The sequence below is a fragment of the Dipodomys merriami genome, unplaced genomic scaffold (assembly GCF_024711535.1).
Source record: "Dipodomys merriami isolate MVZ:Mamm:240054 unplaced genomic scaffold, mDipMer1.0.p SCAF_72, whole genome shotgun sequence".
Lineage (NCBI taxonomy): Eukaryota > Metazoa > Chordata > Mammalia > Rodentia > Heteromyidae > Dipodomys > Dipodomys merriami.
In genome coordinates this window covers 1878392-1894020 of record NW_027206313.1, presented here as the reverse complement: position 1 = coordinate 1894020, position 15629 = coordinate 1878392, and the positions used below count along the sequence as shown (strand labels likewise).

The window sequence follows — 15629 nt, the reverse complement described above, 5'->3', positions numbered from 1 at the left end:
GCCCACACCTCTAATCCTAGCTACCTAGAAAGCTGAGATTTGAGGCTTAACATTCAAAGTCCAGTCAGACAAATCCAAGATAGATTTATCTACCCAGCAAAAAGTGGTTGGAGGTGATCTCCAGTGCAAAAATGCATAAGCAAAAAGGCCAGTGGGCTGGGAATTTGGCTTCATTGTAGAGTGCTTGCCTAGCATGCATGAAGCCTTGGGTTCCATTCCTCAGTACCACATAAACAGAAAAAGGCAAAAGTGGTGCTGTGCTCAAGTGGTAGAGAGCTAGACTTGAGCAAAACAAGCTCAGTGCCCAGTCCCTGGGCACACAGTGTGTGTGTGTGTGTGTGTGTGTGTGTGTGTGTGTGTGTGTGTGTGTGTGTGTGTGTGTGTGTGTGTGTGTGCGTGTACATAACATGATGTTCTGATATACATATAAATATTGAAAAGGTTACTATAGCCATGAATATCCATATAATTGGTCAAAGTAAATCATTCAGAATTACATATTAGTTAAATGTAAGAAAGTTTTCAAATATTTGAATGGATGACGTTTATTAAGTTTAAAAGGCGAATATTAAAGCATCTTGAAGTGGATTTGTACCTGGGGATATATTCTTTATGTATACAAGTAAGAATTACTATTGATACAGTGATAGGATAATTTTTTTTGAGGGGGAGGTCCAGTCATGGGGCCTGAACTCTGGGCCTGGGCGCTGTCCCTCAGCTCTTCAGCTCAAGGTTAATGCTCTACCACTTGAGCCATAGCGCCACTTCCAGCTTTTTTCTTTTTGCTTATGTGGTGCTGAGGAATCGAACCCAGGGCCTCAGGCATGCAAGGCAAGCACTCTACCACTGAGCCACCTCCCAGCCCAGTGAGAGGATAATTTTATCATGGCTTTTATGCTTTTTACTTCAAATAATTTTATCTTCCAAATGTAACAGACAGGTTATATTTTCAATTTTTCAGCCCACTAATGTAAGATATGAAATATAAACAGCTATTTAGTGCAATCATTTGTGTCAATGCAGTTTTGGTGAATCTGGTGTTTTGGCTAAGATAAAATAAAGAGTAGAACTCTAAACTAAAAAGAGGAGAAGTGGCCAGGAAAGAATATTGTGCTATAGCACAGAAAGTCCTTGTTCAGTCTAGAATAAGTTCTTTACACAAAAGGAGTCCTTTATTTTAATATTGCTCAATTCTGTTTACTTCCAGCTCAGCCCATAGCTTTCTAATCTGTTTGTTCTTGTCATGATGTCCTAAGTATTTGCCAAGAGGCTGTCAGTACTTTTTAAATGTAAAATGATGCAGTTCCATGAAAAGAGCCTTTCTGCTCACTCGTTAGGGTGTTCATTCAGCCCTCCCCTGATACTTATTATGTGATCAACTCTTTCCTCCCCATTGAAATGACTTAGCCAAGAATGCTTCAGTGCAGAGGTTCAGAATGTTCTTTAGAGACTATAATTCAAGGCAGTGGGCAAATGAACATGCTGGTGGTTCTTAAAGTCTTTGATTTTTATTACACAGGGCTCACACGTCTCTTTTGAAGAAAAATTTACATTCTTGTGGTTTATAAGAATTTTTATACTAAGATTACTGTTTCTTATAGATATTTATTATATATTCAAGGAAGTGTCAATAGAAGCCCAAAATATATAGTAAAAAGAAAAAGAAACCAAAAGAAAAGAAGCACAGTCACTTACATTATGTCAATCACTGAAATATTAAAGAAAAATCTAGATGATTCTTTTGTATAGAGAGTATTTTACACCACTTAAATGCAAGGAATGGCCTCTAGTGTAGTTTTAAAATCCAGACAATTGGCTTATTAGCAGATGGCTAAATATTATAGAACTAAATTTGTGGTTCAATGCTCATGATACAGATCACATTGTTATAATACAAGAATATAAATCAAAGAATAAGATGGCAATTTAAGACAATGAAACAGGCTTTCTAAAGGTAATGACCAAAACAAACTTGAAAACTTTACTGAACAAAGTTTGCTCAAGGGTATGACTTTTCTGTGAATGCTACTTATATATAAACTTTCTAAAATTTAGCTGGCCATTGAGACCTTTTGGGTGATAGAAAAAATTTGCAATGATTAGGCATAGTTACAGATACTTTATTTCCTGATGTTAAAGCATGTTCCCATTAAATACATTTCTAAATGAATTTTAAGTACTTTTGCAAGTCAAAATTTACCTATTTCATCAGAATCAGTAACCCACCTGTTTGCTTTCTAGTACTGTGGTTCTCTAACCTATCATATTTAACTCTCTATACTTAGCTTGGGATCTAATTAATTTATGCCACAAAAATAGCTTAAACTGTGGAGGGAGACTATTGGTGAGGAGGATGTGTATTACACATGGAAAAGGAGATGCATGTGTATGGGCATGTGCAGGTGTGTGTGTACGTGTGTGTGTGTGTGTGTGTGTGTGTGTGTGTGTGTGTGTGTGTGTGTGCTGGTCCTAAGGCTTGAACTCAGGCCTGTGCACTGTCCCTGACCTTTGTGCTCATGGCTAGCACTCTTGCCAGTGGAGCTACATCTCTACTTTTTTTTTTTTGGTGGTTAATTGAAGATAGAAACCTCACTGCTTTTTCTGCCCAGGCTGGCTTCAAACCATGATCCTCAGATCTCAGCTTCCTGGTATCTAAGATTATATAGACCTGAACCACCAGTACCCAGCTGGAAAAGGAGGAATTTTTTAAAGGAACAATATATAATAAAATGAATAGAAAACTAGTCATTTTCTGAAATGTAGACTAGATTTCCAGGATAAAATTTTACTTTCCTTATTTGTGAGACCCAAAGCACTACAATGCACCATTAAGAAATCACAAATGAAAAAAGAAAAAGAAAAAATTGAGGGCGGGGGGTGGGGGGTATGGTTCAAATGGTAGGAGGAAAAAAACCCTCATTTGAACGCCAAAAGAAGAAAAAGATGTGACAAATTGAAGAGGTAGCTGCATCTTAAGCTTTTTTTTTTTTTTTAAGATTGCCAACATAGGGCTGAGTAAACATTCCGGGAAGAGGAATGATGTGGCAAAGGTGCAAACAGCCTAGCCAGGGCGCAAAGTCCACCACGGTCCCCTCCTCCCGTATTTGAAGTGGATCCTGCAAGGGACACTGACATTGGGAGATGTTTCCTTCCTGCTTGCATTGCGGAGCAATTTGCTAATGCAGTTGCCTGGAAACCTCCTGAGCAAGCTAAGCGGCTGCTCATCATGTCACCGTGTGACGTGTGTGACGTTAGGAATGTAGAAGACACACCTGAAGTCTTGCCAGATTAAATACTGAAGATAGATGACATTCCAGTTAATTTCCCCACAGGGTGTGTGTGTGTGTGTGTGTGTGTGTGTGTGTGTGTGTGTGTGTGTGTGTGTGTGTGTGTGTGTGTGTGTGTGTGTGTGTGTGTGTGTGTGTGTGTGTGTGTGTGTGTGTGTTACTCATTTCATACCTGCTAGACAGGTGCTCTACCACTGGAGTCACACCTCCAGTGCTTTTTTGCTTTGTTTTGTTGTTGTTGTTTTTTGGTTGGTCATGGTGGCTGAACTCTGGGCCTGGGCGCTGTCCCTCAAGGCTAGCACCCTATCACTTGAGCCACAGCGCCACTTCCAACTTTTTTCTTCTTATGTGGTGCTGAGGAATCAAACCCAGGGCCTCATGCATGCGAGGCAAGCACTCTACCACTGAGCCAACTTCCAGCCCATGCTTTAATTGTTTTTCAGGCAGACTTTCATATTTTTGCTCAAGGCTGCCTTCAGGCTCCAAGATCCTGTCACCTATAGTCTTTTCTATAGGTGGGAGCAGAGGCATATACCACCGTGCCCAGCATAGACATTTCACAGTAAATACTTACTGTTTTTCTTGAGCATTAAGTTTAGCTAAGGCAAATACTCCTGGAGAAGGGACTTCATTGACCTGTTACTCACTTAGGCCTTAGTAGTATTGAGTGTGACAATAATTTATATAGGAAATAATACGTGTGAGAATGACTTTCTGACTCACAAATTATCTGGTAAATGTTAAACTATTTGAACACATTTTGATAGAAGAATCTTCTCCACTGTATAAGCTAAAATTTATTGGATGCTTATTATATGCTAGGCATTTTTCTGAGGTTTCATGATAATAAACCTGTATAAGAGATCTGTATGATTATTCTTCTAGTTTCAAAGGTGAGAGAACCAAGACACAGAGAGGTAGAATAACTTCCCAAAAGTGATGAAGCCAAGGGTCAAGATAAGATTTCCACTGGATAGTCTAGTCTATAAGACTACACTATAACCTAGTTTGCTACTGCTTCAAATATATGATGGTTGGAATATATGGGAGAAGGGAAGGTTATCTGTGAAACCTGAGAAGTCTGAATTGGTTTTAAAGTGTTCTTATTCTAACAATTACAAAATTACACTATAATAATTGTTGCACTATAGACTATTACAACAACTGCCCTTATTTCAACAACTGGTACAATTATTGTTTATAGCAGTCCTTCACAGAACTTAACTCTGAATACTGTAATCAGAACAGCTGGAATAATCAGAACAATGTAAACAAAGCTCTTACTATCCCATGGCTGATACAGTCACCTGCATTAATTACCATTATCTTCATGGTCATTGCTATCGTTATCATCATGTAGTCTCTGTTATTTATGGGAGGCTTATCAAGTCATAGGAAGCATGAGATCACCTGAATGATCTCATTTAATCCTCAAAACTATCTTGAGGAGTGAGTATAGCCACTCGCATTTTATAAAGAAAACTAAGATTAAGAGATGTTAAAGTCATAGATTCAGGGGCTGGGAAGGTGGCTCAGTGGTAGAGAGCTTGCCTTGCATGCCTGAGGCCCTGGGTTCAATTCCTCAGCACCACATAAGCAGAAAAAAAGCTGGAAGTGGTGCTGTGACTCAAGTTGTAGAGTGCTAGCCTTGAGCTGAAGAGCTGAGGGACAGCGCCCAGGCCCAGAGTTCAGGCCCCACAACGGACTGAAAAAAAAAGTCATAGATTCAGAAGCTATAATGCTAGAATTTGAACCTAAGTTTTTCTTTAAAGCTAAGTCTTTCTTTAAAGCTGTGTTCTTAACTACCGCACTATGTCCAAAATTCCAAAACTATGTCTAGTACCATCACCATCAAATGCCACTTACTGACTGTCATTACTGTGCCAAACCAACCCTGTCAGGCTCGTCAAATATCACCGTGTCAATGACTTAAGGGCTCAATTCAGCTAGCTGCCTGCTGCTGTAAACAAAGCTTTATTGGAACATAACCTTATACATTCATTTACTTATTCACCCTGGCTGCTTTTATGCTAATAGACAGAGTTAATTAAGTAGTTGCCATGAGATTCTATTACCTGCTAAGCAATTTACTGGTAGCCTTTCTTTTTTTTTTTTTTTGCCGGTCGTGGGGTTTGAACTCTGGGCCTGGGCACCGTCCCTCAGCTCTTCAGCTTAAGGCGAGCACACTACCACTTGAGCTACAGCGCCACTTCCAGTTTTCTGATGGTTTATTGGAGATAGGAGGCTCAGGGTCTTTCCTGTCCAGCTGGCTTTGAACTACGATCCTCAGATCTCAGCCTCCTGAGTAGCTAGGATTACAGATGTGAGCCACTGGCGCCCAGCTATGGTAGCCTTTTTTTTTAACAGAAACCTTTGCTGACCCTTGCCTTAAACCTTCTTACAATGTAGTATTATTATTATTCTGAACTTAAAGGTGAACATATTAGACTTTAGAGAGATCAGGTAATTTGCCACTCAAATATTAAGATACATGAAATGTAACCTGAAATCTAGATGATTCCAAATGCCCTTTTTCATGTCTGATACTTACAAAGGCAATGATATGCATAAGAACAATGGGTAGAAAGGAGAGTTCTCTGACAACAGGAGGCCAGCAGTTATCAGTCTGTGACAATGGAATCCAAGAGTTGTATATTTTCTCTTGCTGGAGCGGCAACACATCCCTCTTACCTTCTGAGAGTTTACTGTATCTAATTCCTTGAGGGTGGATGCTTACAGGCTTGTCAGCCTTGTTTTTGAAGTGAACTTTCAAGGTATCTCCAACTTCAGCATATAAAGTAGGCCCAAGAAGTCCTATGGAACAAAGATTTTAAGTCAACGGTGTTTAGGATCATCAAAGACAGGGCTGTTAAGAAATAAGAGTATTCAAGAAACCCCTAAAGTGATTGCTGTCATTCTTCCTGGTCCTGCTTCTCTGAAGTCTGAAGTCTGGAAGACTTCGCCAACTCTAGCAGCATTATGGTAATCCTATTTTTAAAAAATGGGAGGATAAAAATCTTTGGCCTAAACTCAAAGCAATTCAAGAGCAAAAGAAATAGTTCTAACCAAAAACAACCCACCATAATCACTGTATTTTCTTTTTTAAAAAAAGACTATTATCCATATTGTCAAAAGAAGAGAGATCATTTTCAATTATGCAGGAGATGTGAGAGACTGGTTACCTTAGATTTTTCCAAAGTGAGAACCTCAGAGACCTCAGTGAAGTAAAAGAGCAAATCACATAGATCTCTAGTCCCGGGGAGAGTTCAAAATCCCTTAACTAGAAGTGAGCTTAATGAATCTAAAGAAAATAACAAGCAGGAAGAAGGAGACAAGAGAGAGATGTGAAGGGCGAGGCTACCCAGTCTCTGTGAAAGACTTTGGATTTTCTTCCAAAAACAGCGGCAAATTGCTGGATCTTTGTGCAAATGAGGTATGGTTTGACATGTGTACTCCTCTGAGGAAAGAAGTGTTCATCTGTGTATAGTCTATGTAGTGTCTATAGACTGTGTATAGTCTGTGTAGTGACTATAGACTGTGTATAGTCTGTGTAGTGACTATAGACTGTGTATAGTCTATGTAGTGACTATAGACTGTGTATAGTCTCTGTAGTGAACTGAGTAAAAGCAGAGATCTGATAGTGTAGGACAGAGATGGTGATTTATTGGGTCAGCATGTGTAGCTGTGAAAAGATGAGAGTGATAGGATTTCTGGACCCATTTGAAAGTAAAGCCAACAGGAACTTGTGATGAATCACACAGGGCACCTGAAAGAGGAAAGCTAAGGATGACCTCAAGATATCTGATTTGAGAAGCTGGTAAAAAATCAGTTACATGACAGGGAACAAGCCAGGAGCAGGCTAAGTAAGCAGATATCCGGAGAAAGATTCTACTTGCTACGTGCCAAACACTGTGCTGGACTACCAAGAGTTCCTCTGCCAGGAGCTCTCAAAGCTAGTCTGGACATAGACATACACTGCAGGAGCTCCCGGGCAATACTGAACAGAAACTAAGGGAGCAGATGGGATACAGAAACAAATCTGTCAGGGGAGTTAACTGAAAAGTTTTAATATCTGAGTCCAGGTTTTGAAAAATCACACACTAGAAATTCTCAAAATGTAGTCCGTGAGGTCTCCATTTCAGAATAACTTAAAAGAAAGTTTCCCAGTTACCACAACATCCCCAGATCTGAGATGGACCTCGTGAATCTGTATTTCAATGCTTGCTCACTCCCATGTGATTCTGCGTCCATGAATGCTTGGAGATCTATCACCAAAGCCCCACCTCAGACAAATGACAGGGATCAGCTGCTCTGACTTCCAAGCTATCTACGAATCCTCGTGAGATTTGCTTCGGTGTTAGGATTCGTGGCGGGGGTGTGGGGGGTGGGGGGGTGGGGGGGGAGTTACCATGGTTATGGAGTTCCACCATTAATTGTTTGTTTGCGGTGGTGATAATTTTAAGATAGATATGAAGATCCTCCTATTACAGCTGAGAAAGCTGAGCTTCAGAAAATTTAAATATCTTGTCCAGGCTCACAAAAATAATAAGAGGGAAAAGTCATAATTTAAACTTATATCTTTATATCTGTGTGACTCTTAGAGAACTTTAAGCCATTTCATTATATCCCACCCTTCACTTTGTATTCATTCATTTAAAAAAATATATTGATTGCCAGACTCTGGTGGTCATGCTTATAATCCTAGCTACTCAGGAGGCTAAGATCTGAGGAACATCATTTGAAGCCGTCCCAGTCAGGAAAGTCCTTTAGTCTCCAATTATGCACCAGAAAAGCAGGAAGTGGAGCTGTGGCTCAAATGCTAGAGCACTAGCCTTGAGCAAAAAAGCTCAGGGACGGTGCTTTGAATTTGAGCTTCAGGACTGGCACACAAAAAAATGACTGCTCACCATTGTCCTAGGTGTCATAATTTCAGTGGAAGATAAGCATAAAATAGATAGGCTCCCAAAATGTATCCAATAGAGTTTATAGCTAGTAGGAAAGCCAGATTTTAACAAATGTTCATATAAATAATTTAAAACTGTGGTGTTATGAAAGGGAAGTCTAAACTGCTGGGAAGAGAATTTGGTAGAGGGATCTAATTTAACCTTGGAGCCAGGAAGAGTGTGAGAGTAAGGAAAACATGCTTTCCCTGAGATCAAAGGCACAGAGGCAGAGATGGAGAGTGAGATTAGTGTGTACAAAGACCCTGAGATTTCAGGAAACTCGGCCTGTTCAGATAATAGATAGATGGCCATAAAAGATCTTCATAGTAAGAAAAAGGGAAAAGGCAAAGCTGAAGTGATAAACTGAGGCCCCATACTTCAAGCCTTTTTAGAGTTTTGTCTTTAATAATAATCAGAGGCCACTGAAGTTTTCAGGAAGGTGTAGATTTTTATTTTCACATCTCTAGCTGTGTTTGAGAAGAGTGTTCTTTGGAGAATCCAGAGTGTATGGGAGAGAAGGCTGTTTGAGAGATGTTGGAAAGATGGAGGTTATAGCGGTAGAGATGATGAGGAAAGAATATATTAGATATTTAGGAGGTATTTTCAGGACTTCCTAATGGTTTAGCTATGAAGTAGAAAGTGAGGAAGACCAAGTTGTTATGGACAGCCAGTGAGATTCTAGTTCTGGGTACCAGGTATGTCATAGGGCTGTTCCCTGCAGCAGAAGATGGTGTGTGAAGATTTTGTTTGGTGGATGTAGTAAACAAAGTAATGTCCCCTCCCCTCAGATAAGTCCATGTTTTAATACCTAGGATCCATGAATATACAGGACAGAATATGCAGATAGGACTCTTGCACATGTGATCAAATTAAAGATCTTGAGGGATGGAGATTTTTCTGGGTTATCAGATGGGACCAGTGTAACCACAAGAGGCCCATAAGAGAGATGTAAGAGAAATTTAGAAAGAGATTAGATGATGGCTTTGTGATGGAAGGGGCTTTGAGCCCATGAATACAGACAGCTTCTAGGAAACAAAATGGGCAAGGAAACACTTTTCCTCTTCAACCTCCAGAAGTAGCACAGCTTTGCCAACACCTTGATTTCAACCCAGCAAAACTCTTTTTAAACTTGCCACCTGTAGAACTGTAACAATAATGGGATAAACAAGTGTGTGTTGTTTTAAGGAGTTACATTTTTGGGAATTGGCTATAGCAGCAAGACTAACCATAATCTCAAGAGAAGAAGCCCTGTTTCTTACACCTACCCTCCTAGCTACCATTATCTGTTATTATTTTTTTCTTAACTAAACACCTTGTCCTAGTGTTTCATACATTCTTGTGCCTAAAGCCTCTTGTTTGTTCATTTTGATGTTAGCTCTGCACAGGACCATAGAGGCCGTTAGAGGTGGTTAAGAAAACCTGGGAGGTGTGTATGGGGCCAAGATGGTTTGCCCATGGTCAATCTATATGACTCAGTGGAACCACAACACAGGTCTTTAAATCCTCGAGACAAACCTTTCTCCATTACCTCCCACGAAGCACGTTCAAACCCTCATCTTCCCAGAATAATCCAGATGTTTGGAGCCCTGACCCTATCTGATGATACTGCCCAATCTTGCGTCTAGATGCTGCTTTCTATCTTGGTTCTCATGGAAACTCTTGTGCCATTCCCGCCTGCCTGGGTCGCCCGGGAGCCAAGTACGCAGTGACAGTGCTGTCACATGATATGCTGCATTTGTTGGCATGAGTCCTTGCTTGGTTGATTTGTGAGCTGGCATCGTATGAGTGCGAAGGCAGATGCCCAGAATAAGCCTCGTAAATCATTAACCTAATGAGACTTCATGTTTCAATGGACATTGGTGTGTTTATTCGGCCTCCGTCAGGCTTCTTTAGAAACAAGGAAAGACTAAGTGCAAAATGTATACTATATTTCAATATATTATATATGTTGATATATGATATATTTTAAATTTTATAAATGCAAGTCAAATACTTTAGCATGTAGGCAAACACATGAGTGATATTTTTTTGAATTGCTCTTTTGCCTCTCCATTAACCATATTTCCTTAACCCTTTGCAGCCTTCTTCTTAGTGAAGAAGTGAAAATAAGTAGGTCATGGCCCAGACCCAATAAAAAGCAAGACCTGTCTCAAAAATAACCAAACTGTAGAGCACCTGCCTAGCAAGCGTGAAGGCTTAAGCTCAAATCCTACTATCACCAAAACCAAGAAATCATTAGACTTCTTAAAGCACAAAATAGAACTCTTGAAAATGAGTCTGGTCCCTCCACCTATCCAGATGTCCGTAAACCCTATTGGACAAGCATCTTCAGAATTCTGCCTGGCAGCCCAGCTCCTACCTGCAAACACAGTAACATCTGGGCTCATGCTACTAAAGGGAGGTACCATGACTTGTTCAGGACCTCAGCTAGAACCATATGTAGCAGGTGGCTGGAACAGCAAATAGGTCAAAGATACAAGTGACAAGGATTAGGCTGGGGAACAGGAGTTACCATGAAGTTAATGACAGTGGTTACACACAGCTGTTTTTGTTTTTGTTGCAATCAAATCTGAGGCTTTGCTTTCAGAGAAGCTCTGCCTCCTTATCTTAACTCCAGCCAGGGATGAACAGGGTCCTGTACTCTATTTCAGAGGAGTTCAAGAGAAGGCCGCACAGACATGCATGTTAGAATTCCTTAGTCCTCCTAGAACAAATACATCCCAGAGTCTACAGCCGCTGACAGAAAGGTAATGATTGAAGTGAAAAGGGCTTAAGCATAAATCGCAGGCTGTTTACATCAACTCTCAAGGTCTCTTTCTGATTAATACGGTTAACTCGGGAATTCACCACAGAAGTTCATCCTCTGAAAGGGTTTCCCTCACAATACTTTCCTCTTCACAAGCTACCAGTGCTTCCTTGTTGTTGCTTAAAAGGGTCCAGACTTGCATTGGGCCTTTCTGCCCCAGTGACACTCAGAACAATGTCTTCCCTAGCACAGGCATAACATTTGGTTAACTTGACTGAAGCCATAGGTAGCTTCAACTACCTACCCTAGGCCTAAGGAACATGCTTGCTAGATCATTCCCCACTTTACCCACCTATGATTTAATCGAATCGTATTTAAAATTCTACTGTACATGCTAAGCTTGGAGTTGCAGCATTAAAATGAATAAACTCTGTGGTAGAGAGAAGACTCTTCAACTTTCTGTCCACAACTACAAATGTAATTTCACGGACAACCTTACTGTCCTCCCCTGACCCACCATAAAAGTAGGAACTCTTTGTTTATCTACCACTAACTTAGCTCAAGCTTTGAATGCCTTTGAATTCCAAGGTCCCTCACTCCCTTGCAGAACTACCCTGTTTCTCATCCCGGTTTTTGAAAAGAATTGTGCATAATTCTGACTGTTTCTGTTTCCCCATTTCCATTCTCTCTTTAACCCTTGCCATGTGATGGCCCTTACTACTCCCTGACCAAAGGCAGCAAAGCGTTTTTGGTCCCCCTGTGAATCGTTCTTGGTGACCCTTGATTCCAGGACACCGCATACCCTTGCTTCCCCTGTTCTTTCTGGGCAAACTTTCTCAAGCTCCTTGGTGACCTTTTCCTTCTTTGCATATCCTTTGGACCTTGCTCCTTTGAGCTCTGTCTACACTTGTGTATTCTCACCCTCTCTTGAAGCATCATTTACCACCTTAATGATGGTGTCCCCCAATTTTGATATCTAGTTCAAATCTTGCTCCTAAAAAACAAACTTGCATATCTGTCTGTGCAGTTGTCAGTATTACACAGGCCCTGCACAGACATCTTGAACTCCAAATCTGAGCTCATTAGCTTCCTCCAAAAGCCTTCTCTTTTTTCTAAATTTTCCTTCCATTCTTCTGCTTAAAACCTATGAAGGCCATCATTATTCCTCTCTCGTATTCATTATCATCATCTTGCTTAGTTGATTTTAGTTTCTAAATATCTTTGGACACTCTTCTTATCTAGACTGCCACCAAAATGCTCAAACTAGTTTCTTGGGCTCTGGACTTGTCTATCTAAAGAAGAAATATTAGTCTCTCCTCTTGCTTAACTCCTTTCAATGAGTCCTGACTTCCCTCAAGAAAAAGCCCTAACCACGCAGTTCCCTTATCTGGTTGTGTCCCTCCTCTAGTTGTATCACTTGCTAGTTCTGGTTTGTGTGATTATTGCCCCCGCCAGGCTGATCCTGTCATAGTCCCCTGAATGCACCATACACGCTCACCTCCTAGCCTGTATATACTGTGTCCTGGACCTAAGTGCATCTTTAGAAAAGGGGACTAAGTATAAGAAAGAGGAATAGAAGAATCGACAGGCAAACACAGGCACTGACATTTTTATCATAGCAACTGCAAGGGACTCAATCATATTTGAGCACCTTAGGGAAGAGATGTAATAAGAGGAAATGTAGAGAATGATGTAGACTCCTCACCCAGGAAATTAGTAGCGAAGAAAAGGTGAAAAAGCAAGAGGAAATAGATTTGTTTTTCTTTATCTAGTTAGGTATTTGTCTGAGTGTGGTTTTGTTTTGCTTTGTTCTTATTGATTTTTGACTGGAATGATGACTCAGTCCAAGAAGGATTACAGATTAACAGACATGAGAGGAGGAGGGACAGACTGTGATGAGTAGGAAAGAGGTGGAGGGAGAGTCCAGGAACTCTGACAGACATTCGCCTGATTTGGAGAAGGATGGATGAATTGTGGGTAGGAGGATCCAATGAGAAGAGGCCCTCCCTTCATTCCTGTGAAAATGCGTCCATATTTAAGATTCTAAAACCCTAATCAACCTAGCCTCCTTGATTAAAGATGACAGGAAGAAAAATGAAGATTTTCTTTTTAAAAAATTGCTTGGTGGGTTCATACATAATTATTTAAAACAATATTTAAATGCATATATATTCAAAGGAAATAGATAAATGACAATACACAGAGAATAGACAATGGCTGAAGGAATACATACACATTGAGATCCACAATACTGTAAGATATATGATCATTCTGTGGATCAAATGATCAAGAAGTCATTGTGTTAAGTACATCTCTGCTTTTTTTTTTTTTTTTTTTTTTTGGTCCTGGGGCTTGAACTCTGGGCTTGGGCACTGTCCCTGGGCTCTTCAGCTCAAGGCGAGCGCTCTACCGCTTGAGCCACAGCACCACTTCTGGTTTACTAGTGGTTTATTGGAGATAAGAGTCTCACAGACTTTCCTGCCCGGGCTGGCTTTGAACTGGGATCCTTAGATCTCAGCCTCCTGAGTAGCTAGGATTACAGGCATGAACCACCGCGCCCGGCTTATCTGTGCTTCTTCCTAAACTAGACCACTGAATATCATTACAATTGCATTCTGTGTCTGTTTTTGACAACAGGTAAACATAGATGGCTTCATGGATATTGTGGCTCGTGAAATGTCCCAGGACTCCAGCTCAGAAGGGCTGCTGTCTGGCTTAATCCTTGTGCACCAAGCCCACGTATTACATAGCCAGTGTCGTTTGAAAACAACAGTTTTACAAAATGACACTAAGTGGGTATTTAGATACAAATAAATATCACATTATCTAAAGAAAGTTATCATTTAAAAGTAAAAAATGTTTCAGGCTTACCTGAAATGCTTGATCGTGGTTTTTCCTTCTTAAAATATGCCTCATACTCTCTATAGATGATTTTTTTAAAGGATGTTGTAGAAGAATTCAAACTGGAGACAAAACACAAAAATATGAAAGATAAATATGGCAGCTGCTCAGGTTACAAAAAGGTCAACCTTATACTCAGATATTTAATAAAATAATAGTATTTTATTATATTTTAGAAACCCCAGGTTTTATATAAAGACAATGAAATAATTATTGATATCTTCAAAAATAGTCTGTTGTGATAAGCAATTGTTTTCCTCACAAATTCAGCTGTTCTAGCATTTTCTCAGGATAAATTTTCTAAAAAGGAAATTAAAATCATCATGTGAACTCAGACTCTAGGTTTAGATTAACTGTACAAGTGATGGTCAGGTGCTAGTGGTTCACAATTGTAATTCTAGCTACTCAGGAGGCTGAGATCTGAGGATTGAGGTTGGAAGGCAGGTGGAACAAAAAAAAAAACAACCTGTGATATTCATATCTCCAGTCAAAAAGCCAGAAATGGAGATATGGTTCATGTGGTATGGTAGTCTTGAGTGGAAAAATACAAGCCAAGAGTGGGTTCAAGCCCCGGTAACAGCACATGTGTGCAACAAAGTTTGAAACATTATAAAATTATTTATAAGTAAATATGTGAGCTCTTTTCAAACTAGCCAATCAAATCTAGGTTAATTTTTTTTCTACATCTTAGAATACAACTTTAATTTACTGAGAAACCTTGTGAATTGGCCCTATGGCTAGTTGAGAAGATAGGGGTGCATAATAGCGGCATAAGGGATTCATATGGGAAGCAAATAAATGCAGGTGCCATCTTAGAAAAATTAAATAATCTTTTCTTTTTGGAGGTGCTGAGTTTGAAATCAGAACCTCATAATTGCTAGGCCAATGCTCTACCATTTGCACCACAGAGCCTTAGCTCTGCTTTATGCTGCTTGTTTTGCTGTTGTTTTGGAGATAGAGCCTGGTGAGTTTTTCTGCCTAGGACTAGCCTCAAACTGTGATTCTCCAAATCTCAGCCTGCTGAGTAGCCAGACTTATAGGCATAGGCCACTGACACCCAGCTACAATAACCTCTTGATTAAAAGTAGAGACAAGAGACAAAAAGATTAAACAATTTCCTCTCCTTTATCCTGACCCAGATAAGAACCATTTTACAGTATTCTTTACTTTAAGGTTGAATGGAGTCCTCGAGTGTAACAACTATGGTACCATATTTCACAGAACAGTGGGGGCCTTTAGGAGAGAACCTCCTCCAGCTGAGTTCTCTTGTCCATTACGTACCCATCTTTTCTTCCTATTCAGGTAAAAACCAACCAAGATCATATACTGTTATTATAATTCTTTTTAGAACTGGTCCCTAACTTGGGATCCTTTGACCTATACTTATCCATTTTATTTCCATAAGCATAGCAAGTTAAAGAGAAGCCAACAGCTAAATGTTTATTTTACTCACAAGTAGGCAAGATGAATATAATCAAGAATGTAGCTTTAAGGTTCTGGGGTGAAATGATATAACACCTGGCTAACAAGTGCATGGCTCTGACCTCAAATAAACAAGAAGTTCCAAAGGCATGGCTGAAGTGGTTGGACACCTGACTAACAAGCTTATGAAGTCTTGAGTTCAAACCCTAGCACCACCAAAACAAAAAACAAAGAATGCTCTTTTCTGAGTATTGGTGTAACTTAGACGATCACGGTAAGGTGAAATATAGAGAATAATCTTGTTAAAGGAAGGATTTATTATAAAAGCAA

The 15629-nt window shown here is 40.0% G+C and overlaps 1 protein-coding gene across 2 annotated transcripts in view; it reads right to left on the bottom strand.

Annotated features, from left to right (window-relative positions):
* The window catches only part of LOC138818209 (coagulation factor V-like), a 63408-nt gene that overhangs the window by 45497 nt on the left and 2282 nt on the right, over positions 1-15629 (bottom strand). For both annotated transcript variants that reach the window (XM_070009194.1, XM_070009193.1), the window contains exons 2-3: positions 13848-13939; positions 5979-6101 (exon numbers count right to left, since the gene is read on the bottom strand). In XM_070009194.1, the coding sequence (XP_069865295.1) occupies positions 5979-6101; positions 13848-13939 (215 nt within the window). The remainder of the gene's footprint in view (positions 1-5978; positions 6102-13847; positions 13940-15629) is intronic.